This window comes from Lycorma delicatula, chromosome 3 (genome assembly GCF_047948215.1).
Source record: "Lycorma delicatula isolate Av1 chromosome 3, ASM4794821v1, whole genome shotgun sequence".
NCBI classification, from domain to species: Eukaryota; Metazoa; Arthropoda; class Insecta; order Hemiptera; family Fulgoridae; genus Lycorma; species Lycorma delicatula.
This window is the reverse complement of record NC_134457.1, coordinates 15,740,379-15,759,383: the sequence shown is the minus strand read 5'-3', so window position 1 is coordinate 15,759,383 and position 19,005 is coordinate 15,740,379. Positions and strand designations below refer to the sequence as shown.

Sequence of the window (19,005 nt, the reverse complement as noted above, 5' to 3'; positions counted from 1 at the left end):
TGGTTGTTTCATACCAATAGCTAGTGCTTATCTCATTGTCATAGAAATGCTTACTAGTATACTTCTAGTTGAAAAATTTGGCACTAATCATTTGTGTAATGTAATAATTGTGGTGATCATTCATAAATGGCTTCTTGAAGGTTTCCTTTCTGTCAGTAAAACTGTTTTTATTCCTTTGATGCCAATTGTTAGTGCTCCTAATTTTTTATTTTTAGTTTCTTCCTTTTTGTTCGTGTTGGTGAATTAATCAAGAAATAATACATGTTATTTATGCTGGGTAAATTATGTTTTGTTAAACATGGTTAAACAAGTTTTAGTAAGTTTTACTGTTAGATCAAATCAAATATTGCTCAAACAGGGAGAAATATGTGTAAAACAAGGAAAGTAATTCGCAGTGAAGGGCAGGAATTAATTAGATATGTTAGGCAAAATGCTTGTCTATCCTGTGTCACAAGCAACTAAATGCGCCATTTACTACACTGTAAAATCAGAGAGGTTTATTATTAAAAAATTCAACAAGAAATGGTGAATAAGAAGAAAGAGGTAGAAGAAAACCTGGGGGCTTCACAAAAATATTATCTCTGCCGGAAAAGAAATGTAAAGCGATAAAGTGGAGATAAAAATATAGTTAGGATTGATGATTTCTATAAAAACATAATATTCCAAGAATTTTATGCTGATAAACAAATTGTTCCAACCATTCCAAAGTTACTGCCAGTAGTGAAACAAAGAATACACTTTCCTTGGGACCAAAAATCATTAAAAGGAATGGAATTTAAATGGAGAAAATGCCAAAGTAAAAGAAAGATATTAATGGAAAGGCCAAATAATGTTTTCTTGCATTAAACATATTTAGTGAAGATGAAAGCGTTGAGAAAAGCTGGAACAAAGATATCTTACTTGGACAAGTTGTGGACTGATAATAATCTAACATTTCAAAAATGTTAGCAGTCTGATGTTGTTTTTGAAGTTGCAGACAACTGGAATGTGGCTAATCGTTAAATAATATTTCATGCAGGAAATGAGGAAGGATTTGTTGATGGCACCAAAGTGGTATATAAATCTGAAACAACTAGTGGAGATTATCATGAGCAAATGAATTATAATAACTTCGAGAAATAGTTGAGGGAAAAATTGTAATCGAATATTCCTGATCAATCAATAATGGTAATGGATAACGCCCCATACCATTCCATCTTGACAGAAAAAGTACCAATAAAAAACTCTGTTAAATTAGAACTAGTTAACTGGTAGCAGGGAAAAGAAGTAGAGAATTATTTATCAGTGAGAAAGGAACAGCTCTTTCGATTACTACAATAACACAAACCAAAGGAAAAGTTCACAAAATCAATTCATATCTGTCTGGTTTGGGTTAAGAAGTTGTAAGGGTATCTCCATATTTATGTGAACTTAATCCAACTGAACTAGCTTGGGGGCTTAAGAAAAATGCTTTCCAAGAGAAAATAAATGTGACGACTTAAATCTGTATAGTTTACAGAAACTAACTGCCGTGGACATCAAAACAGTTACTCTGAGTGACTGGAAAAGTTACTGTTCAAAAGTAAAAAGCTGGAGGAAAAACTCTGGACTAAAAATAAAATTGTTTCAGATGTCATTAATAAGTTTATTATATCCACCAGCAAGGCAGGCAATTCTTCAACAGACTGAATCTGACAATGACGATACAGACAGTGGTAAAGAACTAGCAAGCGTTTGCATTTTGGTAGTATGAGTATCACTACTTATTGAATGAAATTTTAGTACCACCATCTATCACTCTTTCTAGCATAACACATTCCTTAGAGGCATACTTACAATTGCAGTGTAATACTGATTTCTCAATAATCATGTCATAGAAGTCATTTTTTTTTATTTTATTACAAGAAGGCTAACAATAATAAAAAGCTAATCTATTAATTCCATATTTTTGTAAGAAAATAAATCATGAACCTTTAATATTGCCCATTCAATGTCACATGGACTCCCAAATTCCTCTTCAAGATATCCTCCAATATTTGCAAGCAATTTTGCTTCTTCCTGTGATATACAAATTTCATTTGCAGTAGTATCATTTAGATTCAATTTCATAATCAATCCATTACCTAAAACAAAAAAAAATAATTATTTTCTATCAAATCAAATAAAAAAAGGAGAATGTTTTGTAGTAAAAACTTGATGTAAAAGGAATCTATTAGTTTTAATCATTTAAATATTTGAACCTTCTGATAAATGCTACAAAATTAGTTTAAAGCTTAATTATAAGCTGTTCAGGCAAATAAAAATATAACAAAAATCCAACAATTTACCATATTAGAGTTACATGATTTTAAAATAAAATAAACTGAACTTAAGCAAATATTATTTGTAAACTAATTTAAACTTAGACAATCACTTATGTACATTGCTTGCCAAAACATGTTATCCTTGACAACATCTAGACATTCTAAGTAAAAGTAATAAACTCAAAGAATAGCTTAATTGACTACTAAAAGGTATTTTACAACTATTAAATTATTTGAAGTGTTTCTGAATGAATTTTTTATTTGAATACAAAATTCCACATTAATTCTTAGTTCTACTTTCAACCAATCACTTTGAATCGCAGTATATGTATTGTTAAAAGACAAATTATTTAACTTCCCATGATGACATTATTATAAAATAAACCGACAGCATATACCAGACTGAAGCCAAAGGATCTGGAGCAGTGAGCACTAATGACACTAAATTTATTAGTGACACCCATTAAGGTCCAACATATTTTTAATAACATATCATAGTTTATGTTCTTCTTCTCTTGAAAAAATATACTTACTAAAATAAAAACTATACATTTTTTAAAGTGAGTTTCTTTAATAACATGTGTAAGATACTGTACTAAGAGTACAATTAAACAACATTATTTTAGTGATAGTATAGTAGGCAATAACTCCTATAAATTTACTGCTGATATTCTGTCTCTTAATATTGTCATTGACTACCCATTAACTAAAATTTAAGTTTATTGCATTTACTTTTAAATCAATTCTAAGTAAACTAATTATTTTATACAAAACAATTCTGATATATTTTTGCTGGATTTAAATCCAGTTGTTGATTTTTTTATTTTAAAATATTCAAAATTCTACATTCTATCTAACAGATATAAATTATGATAATACATAATTTTTTATTAATATTAATTACATATTATTACATACATTACATTATTAATACATATTAATGTTCTCATATTTAATGTACAGAGTGCCCATGAAGTTTAGAACCAGTATTGTATTTTGATTACATGTAAGTTATTAAATCAGCAATACACTATCAACTATAGATAATAATTCATATACTAAATCTGGAGTTAATTTTTGTTAATGAGGAGGTAGTTAAATAAGCAGAATTTTGGGTACAGTCAAACATGAACTTGTAAGACAAGGTTGTCTAAAATTGATGGTATGATATATTTAATGGGATGTGAACAAATTTTATCTAATATATTAGTTCTCTCACTGACTCCAGATCTTATTACCAGTCTATATTATATGTATATTACCTGTCATTGAATATTGATGAGTTTTCTTTCCACAAGTCTGAGATTTGATAATAAAATCAACTTTGCCTTCAGCACTTTGTTTTTGTAGCCTTATTGAGTCAGGCTCTACAGCAGCTGATACTACTGTCTGAAATAAAATTTAAAAAAAATTTAATAAATAACAATAACAAAATTTAGACATTTAGAATTTAAAGATAATAGTTATGATAAATAGGTAGGATATAATTACAAATTTAACATTAGGATGCACCAGTTTTACATCCATATTATCATTATTATAGATTGATGCAATTAGCAGAGTAAGTAAAAATCACAGTATTTGAAAAAAGCAACTGTAATGAAAGATGCACATGTGTAATTTAATATTACACAGCCATCTTTGGAAGTTGATTTGGGACAGCAATATTAGATAAAAGTTCTTACATTCATAATGTCTGGAAATGCTTTCTTGGTAAGTTGTAGCTAATGAGAATTTTTCCCTAATTTCTGCTCTAAAAATAAATTAAACCATACTGAATTTTTGACACCTACATTAAGAGGATTAATTCTGAAAAATTGGTGTAAATATAGTCAGTAGAAAACAAATACATGTTTTAGAAGTGGAACATTAATTTAAATAAAGACAGGCCAAAAATTTAGTAAAACAACAATTGCAATTTTAAACAGAACAAAAATCTTCATAATATTAAAAAATTGTCAAAACAAATTTGGAGGAATGAAAAAGTACATTAATAATTGCGATTATATTAATTGTAAAAAAAGAACAAAAATTTGAAATGTTTATCAGTGCCATGCTGAGGAATAAATTAAGGAAGTCATTTTTGGAATGAAAATATAGAAATGTTAGGAACCAAAATACTTATAAGATTTCTGCTCTCATAGTTCATAGCAAAGACTGTTCAGTTTAATAAATAATTGAATAATGTTGTATTTCTCAGCTAAACAGCTAAAATAATTATTATAGGTAAACAATATTGAAAAATACATGCCAAAATCAAAGGTTATTGTAAAAAGAAAATAAAGAGAAAACATTTAATGAACTTCATTTTAGTTAATTTTTCATAATCTTTTCTAAATTTTAAATATTTATCACAAACGACAAAAAGTTCTGAATTTTGCATAAAAAATATTAATTTAAAGAAATTATTCTAGGTCAGTATAATACACACAACTTTCATACAATAACATTATAAAATGTTATTGTATGTTTTTTTCAGATAATGTTAAATTTGCTATAAGGAATGTTGGTAGCATAACCCAATTTTACCCATATATTGCTATTAGCTGTAAATATATTAATTTAAAACAAAATTACTATGGATCTTTAAAAAATTTATTTGAGAGATCTAAATCAACTCGTTTTTTAATAAACTGAGATATGGGTAAAACTCATTTGTAAAATCCTATTTTATTTGGAGATCTTTACACCTTATGGCTCTTTTACTACAGATACATTTACAGGAGTAGAATCTTGAGATTTCAAACATGTGAAGGAAGTAAGTGCCCATAATAAAAGCAATAATGAATAAACTGGTTTCTGTAAATAATTTGTAGCCATGCATTTGTAGCAATCTCTTGGCTTATTAATTACTTAACAGTTAATACAGTTTCCTATCTAAAAATAATTTTTTTTTGTATTCAGTAAATAGTGGAATTCCTGAATCCATAAATAATTTTGTAAAAAAATTTATTTATGAAGTAAATAACATTTTTACAAAAGGAGAAAATGGTTTATTAGTTTTTTATGTTTTCATATAAACTATTGAAATCATTACGCTTCTATGTTTCATATTGAAAACTATAAAAAATGTAATGTGCCCCCTACCTAGAGGACAGGCTGATTCAATAAAGACATTTTATCTGTCATGAATGACATTCATTTTTTCCCTGTTTATAATTATAAAAAAAAGAATATTATTATTTTAGAAAATTTAAAACATAAAAGATTTCTCTCATTAATTCTGTAAAATGTACACACCTCACCCAGCCCATAATTTGCTGTAATAACAGTTTCAAAAGGATTACCAGTTACTGGATCACAAGTAAACATAACCCCTCCAATTTCTGATGCTACCATCTTCTGAATTACAATTCCCATGCTACTCTTTAATGGAATACCATGCAATCTGTAATTAAATCAAAAATATTAGATTACATTTTATTTAATGAGGTTGAACCATTGCTAAATAAAATTTGGAATGATAAAATGGCACTTAAAATAGGCTAGAAAGTTTTTATTTCTCCCTGTGACTTGATTGTATTGCATTACATTATAAAATTTCTAAATGTCGAGTATAGTAAATAAGTAATATAAAATATACATAAATAAAAATAATTTTAATTATAATTATTGATAATATTTTTTTTTATAACAGATATTTTTTTATAAATAAAAATACCATTTTTTATATAAAAAGAATTTATATAATAATTCATGCAATACAAGTATAATAGATTGTTTACAACATAATAGTCAACAATCTTTTTTTATGAATTTTCTTACAGCAATCTTATGAATAATTTAATGAAATACAATATACAATTATCATTAAATTTTTTAGTTAATATAGTTCAATCACTTTTAGTTTTATGATCTTCTAATAACATGAAATGAGGGTAATACTGGGTAAACTGGGTACAGATTTTCAGTAAATAGATTATAATGCATCCATGAAAGCATATGTTTCATACATTAGAGTTCTTGTATTTAAATAACCTATTTTAACTAATGTTTAAAAATAAGTAAAATCATACACCTGCGATATTGAACGGACTGAAATGAGTACAATGATGCCCAGCACTTTTGGATAGCTCGTAAAATACTTTCTAATCCAATACACGCAAGAAATGTTGCATTCTGTCCAGCTGATGATAATTTTGCAGTATCTTCAGTTAATCCAGATGAGCGGATGGCATATGGTACATTAATTTCAATATGCTCTGATATAACATACTGAAGTTCAGTACATACCTTAGTTTTAAGCCATACTTCTTGAATTCTACAAAAAACAAATAAATAAGTAAAAGAAAGAAGTAATATCAGAAATGATGAATAAAAAACACCAGTTCAAAGGCAGTTAATTAATATTTCATTAAAACATATTTATTTTAAAACCAATCAAATAAATGTATAAAAACAACACATTTATCTCATATATGTATGTATTTTTTCATATTTACTTAAAATCATTCACAAATAACAATTTTAGCCTCAAAAATTAAAACCAAGTGAGTTCATGAAAGAATGTGTGTTCAAGAAGTTATAAGTTTGAATTTTGTGATCCATAACAAAATTTAAAAATGTTTTTAAAAACTGGCTTCAGAATTCTTTTTTAAGATGAAAGTTATAAAAACTCAGTTTGAAGTGGTTTTTACTTTATGTTAGACTTCTTTTTAAAGATTTAGCAGAAATCTATTTAGAAGTAAAATACTAAATAGTTTTAAATAATTGATGAAGTAGCAAGAAGTGAAATATACACAGCATCAAGAGTTATTCCAACTGTATTGTCAATAAATGAAAAAAACACTGTGCATAATAAAAGTACTGATTGCATACTATACAATATTTCATCAGTAACATGAAAAGGCCTGTATAATGCTCACATTATGTACACTGCCTACATACTGAGTTCTCTTGCTTTTATATCAAATGATGTGAAAACACTTTTAAGTGTCCAATAATTTTTCCCACTCATAAATTGTCCACATTATTAATGCAAATAAATATAATCAGTCTATTCTGTTAAAACACATATATTTTAATTTATTTATCTTTTAGATTTTAAGATTTTATTTCAGAATACTTTCATGACTGATAAAATATTAATAAATAATTTTAATACCTATTGCAAGTCTGAGTAAGATCCAGTAAATGAGCTTCTTGCATGAAAGTTCTAACAGCAGCTTTTAGTTCTCTTGAAGACTGAATTTGTAGATCCATAGCCATTTTTGTTAAGCAAAATCCTTGAGGTACAACTGCTTTTGGCTTGAAATAAGACAAAAAATAATCTTATGAGAATATATTTTTATTATGTCAATCAGGTAACAGGTTATTTTATAGTAATTTAATTTTACCTAAAACTGAATTTTAAACTGTTTAATACTAATTATACACATGTATAGATATAACTTGGGATGCACACTGCACAATACCTGGATTTTCAAATGTGACAGTAAATTATTTAGAAAAAAATTGACTTATACAATTAATATGTTTTAATTTATTAACATTATGACTCACTATCATACACATGGATAGCAGACTGTTGTGTATATATAATGCACAAACAGTTGATAGAATAACATATTTAGAATGTAAATGGCCCTGCCAAACTGAGATAGGAAATGATTTTTGTTGTTTCTTTTAAATTTAAAGATCTTTTATAACAGAATTATAAAAATTCCAACATTCCACTGCCTATCAACATTCCATTTACCTATTTTTTATATTTAAATATAAAAAACTACTCAATAAAATTTGTTCTAAAGAAATTTAAAAAATATTTTAAAACAATATACAGAAAAAAGTATTTCAAAGCATTGATCATAGGGACAATGCCCTAAAATAAATGCAAGCTAAAAATGTTGATGTTGGGATGTCACACATCCACGCGCACGCACACACAAACACAAACTCACTCATATCCTATGATTATAGTTGTAGATAAATAACTGTATCAAATTTGTACACTAGCCTGTATAAAGAAAATCAATATATACATTTGCACAAATAGTTAACTGTGTGTATGAAACCATGATTCACAATTTATATATAATACACTACACACAGGCTGGATTTCTTCTATAAGAACATAATATGTTCTTCTATAAGAACATATTCATGAACAATGTTCATATATTATATGCAAACAAAGAAAAATGCAATACTGAACAAGGAAATTCATCCAATAAAACTAAACAAAAAATAAGATATGATTTCTTGACTATACAAAAATAAATTAAAAAATTCCATAAATACCTTACAAGATGGATTTACTAAAGTACTGAGCACTGCAAGAGAAGCAGCTTTTCCCCCAACTAGAAATGTATTTTTACAATGTGGTGAGTCCAATTTAAGAAGTAATACCTGAGTATCATAGTTAACATTTTCTTCTACAGTTTTCTGAGCATCATTAGCACATGCATGACTGAAAAAATACAATTTTTTTTTAATTTAGTGTTGAGTAGTACATTAATATTGCGTGAAAATATAATAGTTTACGGTATGACCTTTCTAATAATTAAATAACTATTAAAAAATAAGTTTCCATTTTTTTATTTTCCCGGTTATAATGATATATTCTGCTATAGCAATAACAGGAAAGAATATTGACCAATAAAAAAATCTAAAAATCTTTTTTTAAGTTTTGTACCTTAGGAAGACATGAAATTTTTTTAACAGAAAAATCAGAATTAAATGAATTGTAAATAATTTGTGAAAAAAAGTTCTATTCCAATACTTCCAAGACCAAAATACTATTTTTGTCAAGATTTTTGTTTGTGCGTATGTATGTTTGTATCTTGAGCTGTATTTAGTCTTATAATTCTGGTCCCCCTTCCTAGAAATATCAACTTTGTTTATTTAAAACTGACTGTATCTTTGTATTTTTTTAAATGATTTTAAAAACTTCTTTTTTTTACATTCATTATCACCATTTACAGAATATTTTGTTAAAAATTAATTTTCTTTTTAGTATAGGAATCCCCAAAATGAAAAGTTTTTTGTAATTTCAAATTTTTGTTATACAAAAACTGTTTTTTTTTCCAAATGTATTTTGTAAAACAATAAAGTCACTAAAATAACTCAATATCCCTCCCCTGATTTCACTGATAGACAAAGAACAATTTTTTTAATGTTTCTCTAAGTGTGATACCATTTCTTGAATTGTTTTTTTGCATACATTACAGATCTGTAAGTAAAATTTTTGTATCACCCTTAGTTTTAATTAAATTAACTTAAAAAAAAAATTAAAGGAAAATGTAGTTAAAATCTGTAAAATTTATAATTTTGCATGGCCATACCTGTGATTGATTTCACTGATGCTTTTCTTTTATAAATAGCCTCAGGCACATCCCGAATTAATGTGCAACAGTAATCGGCTAGCACGTTAGTATTCCAATTTTCTTTATAGTGGCTTTTCATCGCCGAAATCCCTTGGTGGAAACGTTAATGTGTTCATCACTTACATCTCTGAGATTGTCCAGGAAAAAATCCGGATGTGAGTGGTGAAAATGTATTTTTAAAGACATATTACATCTCATAGCTCTGTATGAAGTAAGAAGTTGATTAACAATATCGTGGTAATTGTCCGATTTAAAAAAATGTTGTTGGATTTAAAAAAAAGTGCCTCACTTTTAAACTATACTTGGACAAATCTATGAAGAGGCACCAATCCTCAAATTTATGAATTTGTCCTAACTGCAACATAAGCTCATCAATATTTGTGCAATAAACCAAATTATTTTCATCAGTAAAGTACTAAGAAAGTTCCTTTTGTTGGCTTCGAAAGCCCAACATTTTTGTATTTTTTTGAAGTAAATTCCAACCTTGTAGTCTTCATCCTAACAGTTCAGCTTGATTTTTTGATAAATTTAAATCCCTTACCAAGTCATTTAATTCACCTGTGATATAAAATGTGGCTTATTAGGAGATAATTCAAAATCAAAATTATTGTTGCCTTCTTCAGTACTGCCTGATTCTTCATTGCTACTTTCAAAACATACACTCACAGGTGGCTCAAGAACTGGAATAATTTCACTGTGAGGTACAGGCCTGACTGCAGATTGCAATGAAGGATATTTTACAGTATGTTTAGATTTTTTAGAAATTCCAGACACACTTGTTAAACAATTGGTTACATTATCCTTTGATTCATGCCAAACCGTAGGTACACTAAATGGCAAAACCTTCTGTGTATCTTTCAACCACCCTCTTAAATATACAGGACAATTAATGCACACTTTATCTTGATCACCAATTTTACACTGAAAGTACAAATGATTTTATAGTAAACTCACCACATACATAACAAAAGGCATCCACATCGTTTACACAATTTCAAGGCATTATGACAATGCACTGTTAACAAACCTAAGACAGGAATAAAACTGAACAAAATCAATTCATTCCTAAATCCACTGCTTAATACAAACAACACAGGTGTGTTTTCAGCTACATGTTTTGATCTGCACAGATGTGATTAATCTTGTCCATGAAGGCTCACTCTTCAGTATTAGATATTATGTCATAATATGTGACTATGATATGATTTAATTCTTTGTCTAGTTTTGTTTATTTATAGCATACAAATTATGTTAACAAAGTTAAATAATAAAAAAATGAGCTAATGAAATACAATATAGGAGCTTAAAATGTTAACTATACGTTGGAAAATTAAAAAAATCCTTTAATTAAAATGTAAAAATTTTTCAAAAATGGTGAGTGATAGAAATATTCTGAGTTCATATTCATTTTCAGCATCAAAAAACAAATTAAAATCATGTATTGCATGTTAGGAAACAAAAATTATGTTTATCAGTGTTTTTTTATTTATGAAGAGTGTGTGCATGTACACTTCCAAGAGTATTTCAATAACTTTCTATCAAAACCAAAAGGCAAAAATTACTGGGGGAATTAATAATTGAAAATTATTAGCTTTAACTGAAAAGAAAATGTAAAATGAAAGTTAACTTCAAGCCCCTCACAATTTAAAAAAGAAATTGTGCTTCGTAAGAAGAGGGTCAACTATAATGCATAAAACCCACCAACAGCAGTTTATAATGAAAAAAAAAAACAAAAAATTAATAAGGTGATAATATGGGAGAAATTGAGAACCAAACTCTCCATAATTTCAAAGAATAAAATTGTAACCTTAATTTTAGATATTTGTTATGTTTAAAAAAATATTGTATTATTTATTTCATTTTGATGTTCAAACTGATATTTTCTTTTACTGGAAAAATTAAATATTTTTTTATCATTCTCATATATCATGCAAAATAATATTTCTACTGCTCTAATAATAATAAAATAAAAAAAACTACATAAAAACTAAACACAGACAAACCTATCCCAAACTTGAACCAATCCTTCCACTGTTTCTAGATTTAAGAATCCATCAAAAGAAATAAGGCACAAATTTTTTGAATGTAAGTTTGTTTCATGATCATATTTAACACTGAAATCAAAATTATTTTTACCTGAAAAAGATGAAAAATAAACCGTTAGGCTTAATTATCATAATTTTTATTATATTATCATGTCCATTTTTAAACAAATAAATAAGATTGTTAGATATTTATGCAACACTAAGGAATGCAGTCTGTGAAATTAAATTTCAATAGCACTTATTCACTCAGTGATTGTCCTGCTGTTCTTAAAATTTAATGACTTTATATTTAATATATTTACCCTAATATCATTTCACATGTTTTTATATAATTAACATGGACTTTACTCCTATAATTTGTAATCTTATAATTTATTTTTATATTTATAACTAGCAGACCCAGCAATGCTTCACTACTGCTAGATTTGAGTATATATATATACATTAAATGAACAAAATTGAAAGTTTGATAAAACATTACAAAAATAGCATTACAAAACTTTACAAAAATTAACCTTTCCCTTTTTCCTTTTCCCCTACCCTACTTTCCTTTTCTTCCATTTCCATTTTTACAATAATTCCTTTCCCATTTTCCCCTCCCCTTTTCTGTTCCTTCCCCTATTTCTCTTTCCCTTATACCTTTTCCCCCTTTCATTTGTATCCTTCCCCTTTCCATTTCATTTTTCCTGTTTTTCCCATTTTCTTTTTTCATTTTCCCCTCCATCCCTTTTTACCTTTTTGATTTTTCCCTTTCTCCCTTTTTCCACATGCGTAAATCGATCTAGTAGTTTTTTTAGTCTATAGTGGGCACACATATCGGAAACACTGAAATGGAATTGTAAAATATTTAGTATAGCTTGTGCTATCCAACAGATAATACTGTTTTTCAAAAAGAACATGTTTTTCCCTGTTGAAGGTGTGACATCTTAAATATGTCAATAGTAGGTATATAAAAACACGCTCATATTCGAATGCAACGTTCTCAAAATTTCAAAGCAATTAGTGAAGAACTTTTGGAGATTTAAGATTTTGAACAAATGAACATTTACATTTTTATTTATATAGATTTATCTTAGGCTGATGTAATTTATTTTTACGTACCAAGCAGAATAAAAATTTATTTATAGTTTCATGAATCTTTTGGAGGTTGTATTAAGTTACAAGTAAATAGAGTTAGTCATAATGCAAACTGGTTACATTATGTTACAGTTGGTCATAATGTTACCTCACTCTATGAACAGGTATCTAATAATTTTATTAAAACCTGCATAATTTTATAAAACCTGAGTAGTAAACATAAAAAAAGAGAATGTGGTATAATTCACCTAAACACTAACAATAATTGGTACTACCACACTAACCACCCAAACTTCACTATGTGATCAAGGTGATTTTGGACCCTTTGTTAATGAAGACAGTGTAAAATGGCAATATTCCATTGGTCTAACCATAACTACAGTCCTAATAAGTCCGATAGTACTGATCCCCTCATCAAAAATTTGCCAACCCAACAACCAATTGCACGCATAACGCTCAACTGCGGTATTGTCTTCAAATCTTTCCCTTCCTAAACCTTCTTTCAGCAAACCAAACATGTGGAAATCACAGAGTGACAATTATAAACTGTGTGGTGGGTATTCAAGAGGTGTCGAATGAATTTTACTCAAGTTTGACCTGCTGTGCATTATTGTGTGTGGAGAAGGAGGACATCGCGAATCAGTTGCGAGCATTGTTTGCTGCAATAAACAGCCCTGACGTCATCAAACAACTGGCAGTCGTATGTTGCTTTTACCAGCCTTCATTCGTGCAGGAAATCAATCAGCAGCACACCTTTTGAGTTCCAAAACACAGTTGCCAGAACTTTTCCAGCTAACAAGCGCTTTTTGGCCTTGGTCAGTGGGCCTTCCCACTTTTCCTCCATTCCATACTTGTTTTCTTGCTTTCCAGAGTGTAGTGATGAACCCAAATTTTGTAGTAAACCATATTGTGGTCAATAAATGCCTTTCCTTCAGTGTGCCTCAGTGTGAAATGTGGAACCCATGGAACCCAACTCGCCAACACTTTGCTATATCCAAGAGTGTCTGACAACCCCACTGGGTTGGTCAAGTGGTAAACTTGTCAATGTAAATCAGCTAATTTTGAAGTCAAGAGTTATAAGGTTCAAATTTTAGTAAAGGCATTTACTTTTATATGGATTTGAATACTAGATCATGGATACCAGAGTTCTTTGGTGGTTGGGTTTCAAATAACCACACATCTCAGGATTGGTTGACCTGAGACTGTACAAGACTACACTTAATTTGCATTCATACATTTCATCCTCATTCATCCTCTGAAGTAATACCTCATGGTGGTTCCAGAAGCTAAACAAAAAAAGAAGAAGAAGAGTGTCTGACAACATTATATGCACGCTCCCAACACTTATGTCCACCTTTGATGCAATTTCAGTGACAGTTATTTGGCGATCACCTTCCACTAGGTCACAAGCGGCCTGAATGTTATCATTGACAATGTCCATGGAAGACACTCATGATTTTCGTACTCCACTACATCACAGCTACTTCAAAATTCATTGGCCCAATTAAGCACTTGAGGTAGAATCTTTGAACTGTACCTAGAATCGGGTCAAAATTTCAGAGGATTTGACATCTTCATTGACGAGAAATCAAATTAAAATTTGTTGCACAATGGGTGATTGTACCTCCTGCTCAGACATTATGCTAGAGACATGGGAACATGACGTATAGGTGCGGCTGGCCAGTTGCTCTCCTCCACACATATCCAACTAACTACCTGCAGCACCCCACCACATTCACTACTCTTCCTCAATCTGCATGGCAAAATTCCGGTTTATATTTAAATGACCCTCATATGTTAGGGACTTAGTTCATTATTCTTATATCATTCATAAAAAATAAAATAAAAATTTTGATGATCATCTGTTTGCTTTACTTTCACATGTTATTAGAATATCATGAAAATAAGATATTTTAAGCAATGTACATAAAAAAAAACATCAGTTTAGGTAGATTCTGCCATGAAATAGTAGCATTGTTTTGAGCAGAACCTATGAAAAATAATGAGCCATGTGATATACCTGGAATTTAAAAAATTAGGTAATATTTTCAGTGAAATATATATATAAACAAATGCATTTTATTCTGATTAACAATATAAAACACAGAAATGAATTAAATATCTGCAAATTTTATATTTCCATATCTAAAACATGTACAATATGCTGGAATGGATCATTATAGGCAGTTACAAGTTAGAGCGCGTTTAGACAGGTTCCAACCTGTTCTTTAACTGCTCTAGTCAGTGTTTCAGTGTCATTTTCTTTTCAGCTGTGTTAATGAAAAGAGGTAGTGTGATGCATCCTCATGGCCAAAAACTGAATTGTGCTACAATTTTGCACATGATTTATTTATTGATCAATGTTTACAGGAAATTACTCCTACACATGGATAGAATTGTCCTTATTGTACAACAATATTTAAGTAACTGTCAGCTTTAATGCTGTTATCATGGTCGCAAACTAAATACCTGACAATTTTGGGCTACAATTTTGCACATGGGTAAATTTTCCACATGTTGATCTGTTCAGAGGAAATGATTCTTGTACTTGGAGAGGACTGTTTTCATTGTACAACAATATTTAGGTGGTATGGAGAGTTTGAAAGAGGAAATTTTAGCCTTAGGATGCTCCAAAGTCAGGTTGACTGTCTTCATCTGTGACTGAGGGAATTACTGCTGCAGCATGAAAAATGTTCAGACAGACAAGCATGTGACCTACCACCAAATAAAGGAATCTTGAGCATTAATGCTATTCTCCAAGATCACTTTCAAGTTAGAAAGCTTGTATCCTTTGGGCACAGCATAACTTGATTGACAATCTGATAGCATGTCATGTTTCATGGTGCCATGAAATGCTGAAAAAGTTTGAAATCTCCCTACGCGAACAGTATTGTGACAGTTGATGAAACATGGCTGTACTATTATAATGTCCCAACCAAGGCTAAGAACAAACATGGCTGTTCTAAAATCCAGACCAGTGAAGAAGAGAATGTTGACTGTATCTTTTAGTGTGAGAGATTCACACTAAAAAATACAAATTTTTTGGAAACTCAGAAGACAGATACAAGGAAGTGGTATAGTGAGGAAAGCCTACCTGAAGTTGCAGAAGCTCTAAAGAAGCTGCAGCCAAACTCAAGGTTGGGCACACAGTTTCTTCACCAAGACAATGCTCCAGCATACCGCTCTAAAGTTTGCTTCAAGCATTTGGCCAGCACTGGAATAAAACTGTCAGAGTACTCTCCCTACAGTCCTGACCTCACTCCATGTGATTTCACACTGTTCCCCCAGGTGATGTGCAGACTGAAAGGAAGGCATGTTATGAGTGATGATGACTTTCTAAGGACTTGGGATGATGAGTGTGTCCAGATCTCAGATTAAGGAGTTGTGTAACTTGTGGTGGAGCAAGTAGGCATGTATGTACTTGCTCCTGTTACTTTTGCATAGTTTGGTGTTTTTGTTAAGTTAGTGCATGTTAGCGGTGTTAATTGTATGCGTGAAAGATCAATACAATTGTATGGTTAGATTTGAGTGATGCAAGAAGGAAGTGTGCATGAGTGTTTTTTTTTACTTTTTTTTGTGTTGTCCTGTTGGGCAAATACTTGTTCAAGTGAAAATCCTTTGTTAACGTCTACCAGTTTGGTGGGAAATAGAAGTTTTCAGTCAGCTGTTGTGTTCCCGTGTAAAGGTGCTTTTACAGGTAAACCTAGGACTGGCTGCTAGATTTGGTGTGAGCTAGTTCTCACACGGTCGAGTTTTATAGGTTAACTTAAGTAAGTCTGCCAGATTTGGCAGTTAAACTGTTAATCTGTGAGTGCCTTTCCCTTGAGTCCGTAAATTAACCAAGTGTGGGGTATGAACTGAAGTTGAGTTCACTAAGGGAACTTGGACTAAAATTCGTTGTTACGAACAACATTTTTTGTGATATGTTGTTTTTCAATTTGCCTCGAATCTATGAGACATTTACAAGAAAGTGCCTCAGCAAAATAGAACTAGGCGTGGGGTTCGTGCTGCCGCGAAATCAGTTAGCTAGTTCAGAGGGCAGTGATGTAAGACATTCAAGATGTCCAGATGAGGCCTACAGTGAAGGCAAGAGCTGAGTTTAAGGTGTCTTCCCCTATGGGGTTGGGATATTGATCGATGAACAGCTGTTTGAGAGTTGTTTTTATTGTACTGTTAATGTTTATTTTCTTATTATAAACTATTTGTTTGCTTTTATATTTTATTTATATTCCTATTTTATACTTTATTTTACTCCATTATTTATATTATTGTATTGATTATTTTTTTTTCTGTTGTTTTTATTATATTTTCATGTTTTACTTTTTAGTACTGAGTGAACTTTAGTACTGAGTATTCTTTTTAATACTGGTATGGAGAGTGAAAAGGAAGGTTTCAGACCGGGAAAACATCTGCCTAGGTCTCCTATTAGACCTACTATGGAGGTTGGTAGTAATATTGGAAGTAAAGGTGAGAGTGACTTCTTTGTTATTGACAGCAGGCAGTGAGGGTCATGGTAAAGCCCCCTCCCCCCTCAAGCATTCGGTATCGTTGGATCGAATGCAGAAACGCAAGAGGGTTGCATGAGGGGCATGATGTGGATTGCAGGAGTGATCAGGAAGGTACCTCGGAGTTGTACAGAGAGAGGTGCTAAGGCTGCAGAAGTTTACTGTAGATTTAAACTCTATGAAAAAGGAAATAAAAAAAAAAGAAATTGTTGGCATCAGTGCAGATTGCTCTAGAATGTGGGGAAGCAGGGATATGCACAAGGAGTGGAGATCAGGTTGATGCTGCCACACAAACAGTTTGTGTGCAGAACAGGCAAATTCTGTCGTAGCTGGAGGAGGACCTCCCAGAGCTTGTATTGAAGAAGTGACTGGGGGAGTCTATTTTTGAGGTTTGGGGTGAGGTCATTTTAGTAATACATGACCTAGGTAAAGATGGAAAGTCGAGTTTTGGAAGGAAGATACTAGACAGGGCAACAACAATAAGAAGACTGGCTAAACAGTATAAACTGCAGAGGGGTCAACTGGTAGCAGAGAAAGGATACTCAGAGGTGCTTCTTGGTGAGACTGAAGAGGAGTGTTGGGGATGGGTGTACTTGATAGTAGTTTTTTTTTTTTACTCTGTAAAAGGGAAGAGAGTAGTAGATAATGCGGCTGCTGGTTCATGGAGGATGAGGGCCATTCTGGCAGTAGTGTTGTAGGATGTAAAGAATGCATTCAACTCACTACTGTTTGAATGCATTAAGGAAGAATTAGATAAGAGGAAAATTAGCTCGTACCCTGTAAGAGGTCTACAGGACTATTTCATGGATAGAGCGATTGTTGAGCATGCCAAAGAATAGGAGGTTGAAGTGAAGATGGAGTGTGATGTGCCGGAGGGGTTGGTACTCAGTCAGATTCAGTGGAACCTAGCATATGATGGCATCCTCGAGGTACATCCTTGAGGGTTCTCTGAGACTGGATTCGTAGATGATGTCTACTTGGTAGTTGGACCAGATCACAGGATGAGATAACAAGGAAAGGGAACAAAGCAATCTCACTGTTTGATAGCTGGTTGTCTTGCAGGGGCCTGAGCTTAGTGGCAGAGAAGACAAAGTTATTGGTAATGGCAGGTAGGAGACAACTTGCTTCCATTAGGCTGCTTGTCAAAGGTGTGGAAATAGAGCTAGTCAGTAAGGCCAAATATCTCAGGGTATGGCTGGATAATAAAAGAACTTTCCAGTCACATATTATGGAGACAGTTGACAACGCTCGTAAAACTGTGTCAGCTGTCTCTAGACTCATGACCAGGGTTGGTAGGCCGAGCTCATCCAAGAGGAGGATGCTTGTGGCTGTTGTTTGGTCTGTTGTGCTGTATGCCATACCCATATGAAGAAGGGCACTTTGTATGAAAGTAGTTGTTTGGACGCTTGAGGGCCTGCAAAGACAACTGAATATCAGGGTGGCAGATGCATACCAGACAGTTTCCACTGAAGCGGTATTGATGAACTCATTGCTCCTCCCAATGGAATTATGGTGAAGGAGAGGGTGAAGAGAGATAAAGGAGTGCCAAAGAGTATGGCGAGAAGGGAGTTGATTGAGAAATGGCAAACTAGATGGTCCAGGGTGAAGGTTGGCTAATGGACAAAGAGACTAATACCTGATATTAGGCCTTGGCTATGGCAGAAGCAAGGAGAATTAACATTCAAGCTGATTCTTGTCTGGGCATGGTAGCTTCAACAGCTACCTGTGTAAGAGGAAGAGAAGATGGCCAGATGTGTGTCTACTATACAGC

The 19,005-nt window shown here is 31.3% G+C and overlaps 1 protein-coding gene across 3 annotated transcripts in view; it reads right to left on the bottom strand.

Annotated features, from left to right (window-relative positions):
* Positions 1-19,005, bottom strand: part of LOC142321401 (rifampicin phosphotransferase-like) — an 82,060-nt gene that overhangs the window by 45,129 nt on the left and 17,926 nt on the right. For all 3 annotated transcript variants that reach the window (XM_075359446.1, XM_075359445.1, XM_075359444.1), the window contains exons 9-15: positions 11,611-11,743; positions 8,523-8,691; positions 7,387-7,529; positions 6,301-6,543; positions 5,523-5,670; positions 3,545-3,671; positions 1,951-2,102 (exon numbers count right to left, since the gene is read on the bottom strand). In XM_075359446.1, coding sequence (XP_075215561.1) covers positions 1,951-2,102; positions 3,545-3,671; positions 5,523-5,670; positions 6,301-6,543; positions 7,387-7,529; positions 8,523-8,691; positions 11,611-11,743 — 1,115 coding nt within the window. The remainder of the gene's footprint in view (positions 1-1,950; positions 2,103-3,544; positions 3,672-5,522; positions 5,671-6,300; positions 6,544-7,386; positions 7,530-8,522; positions 8,692-11,610; positions 11,744-19,005) is intronic.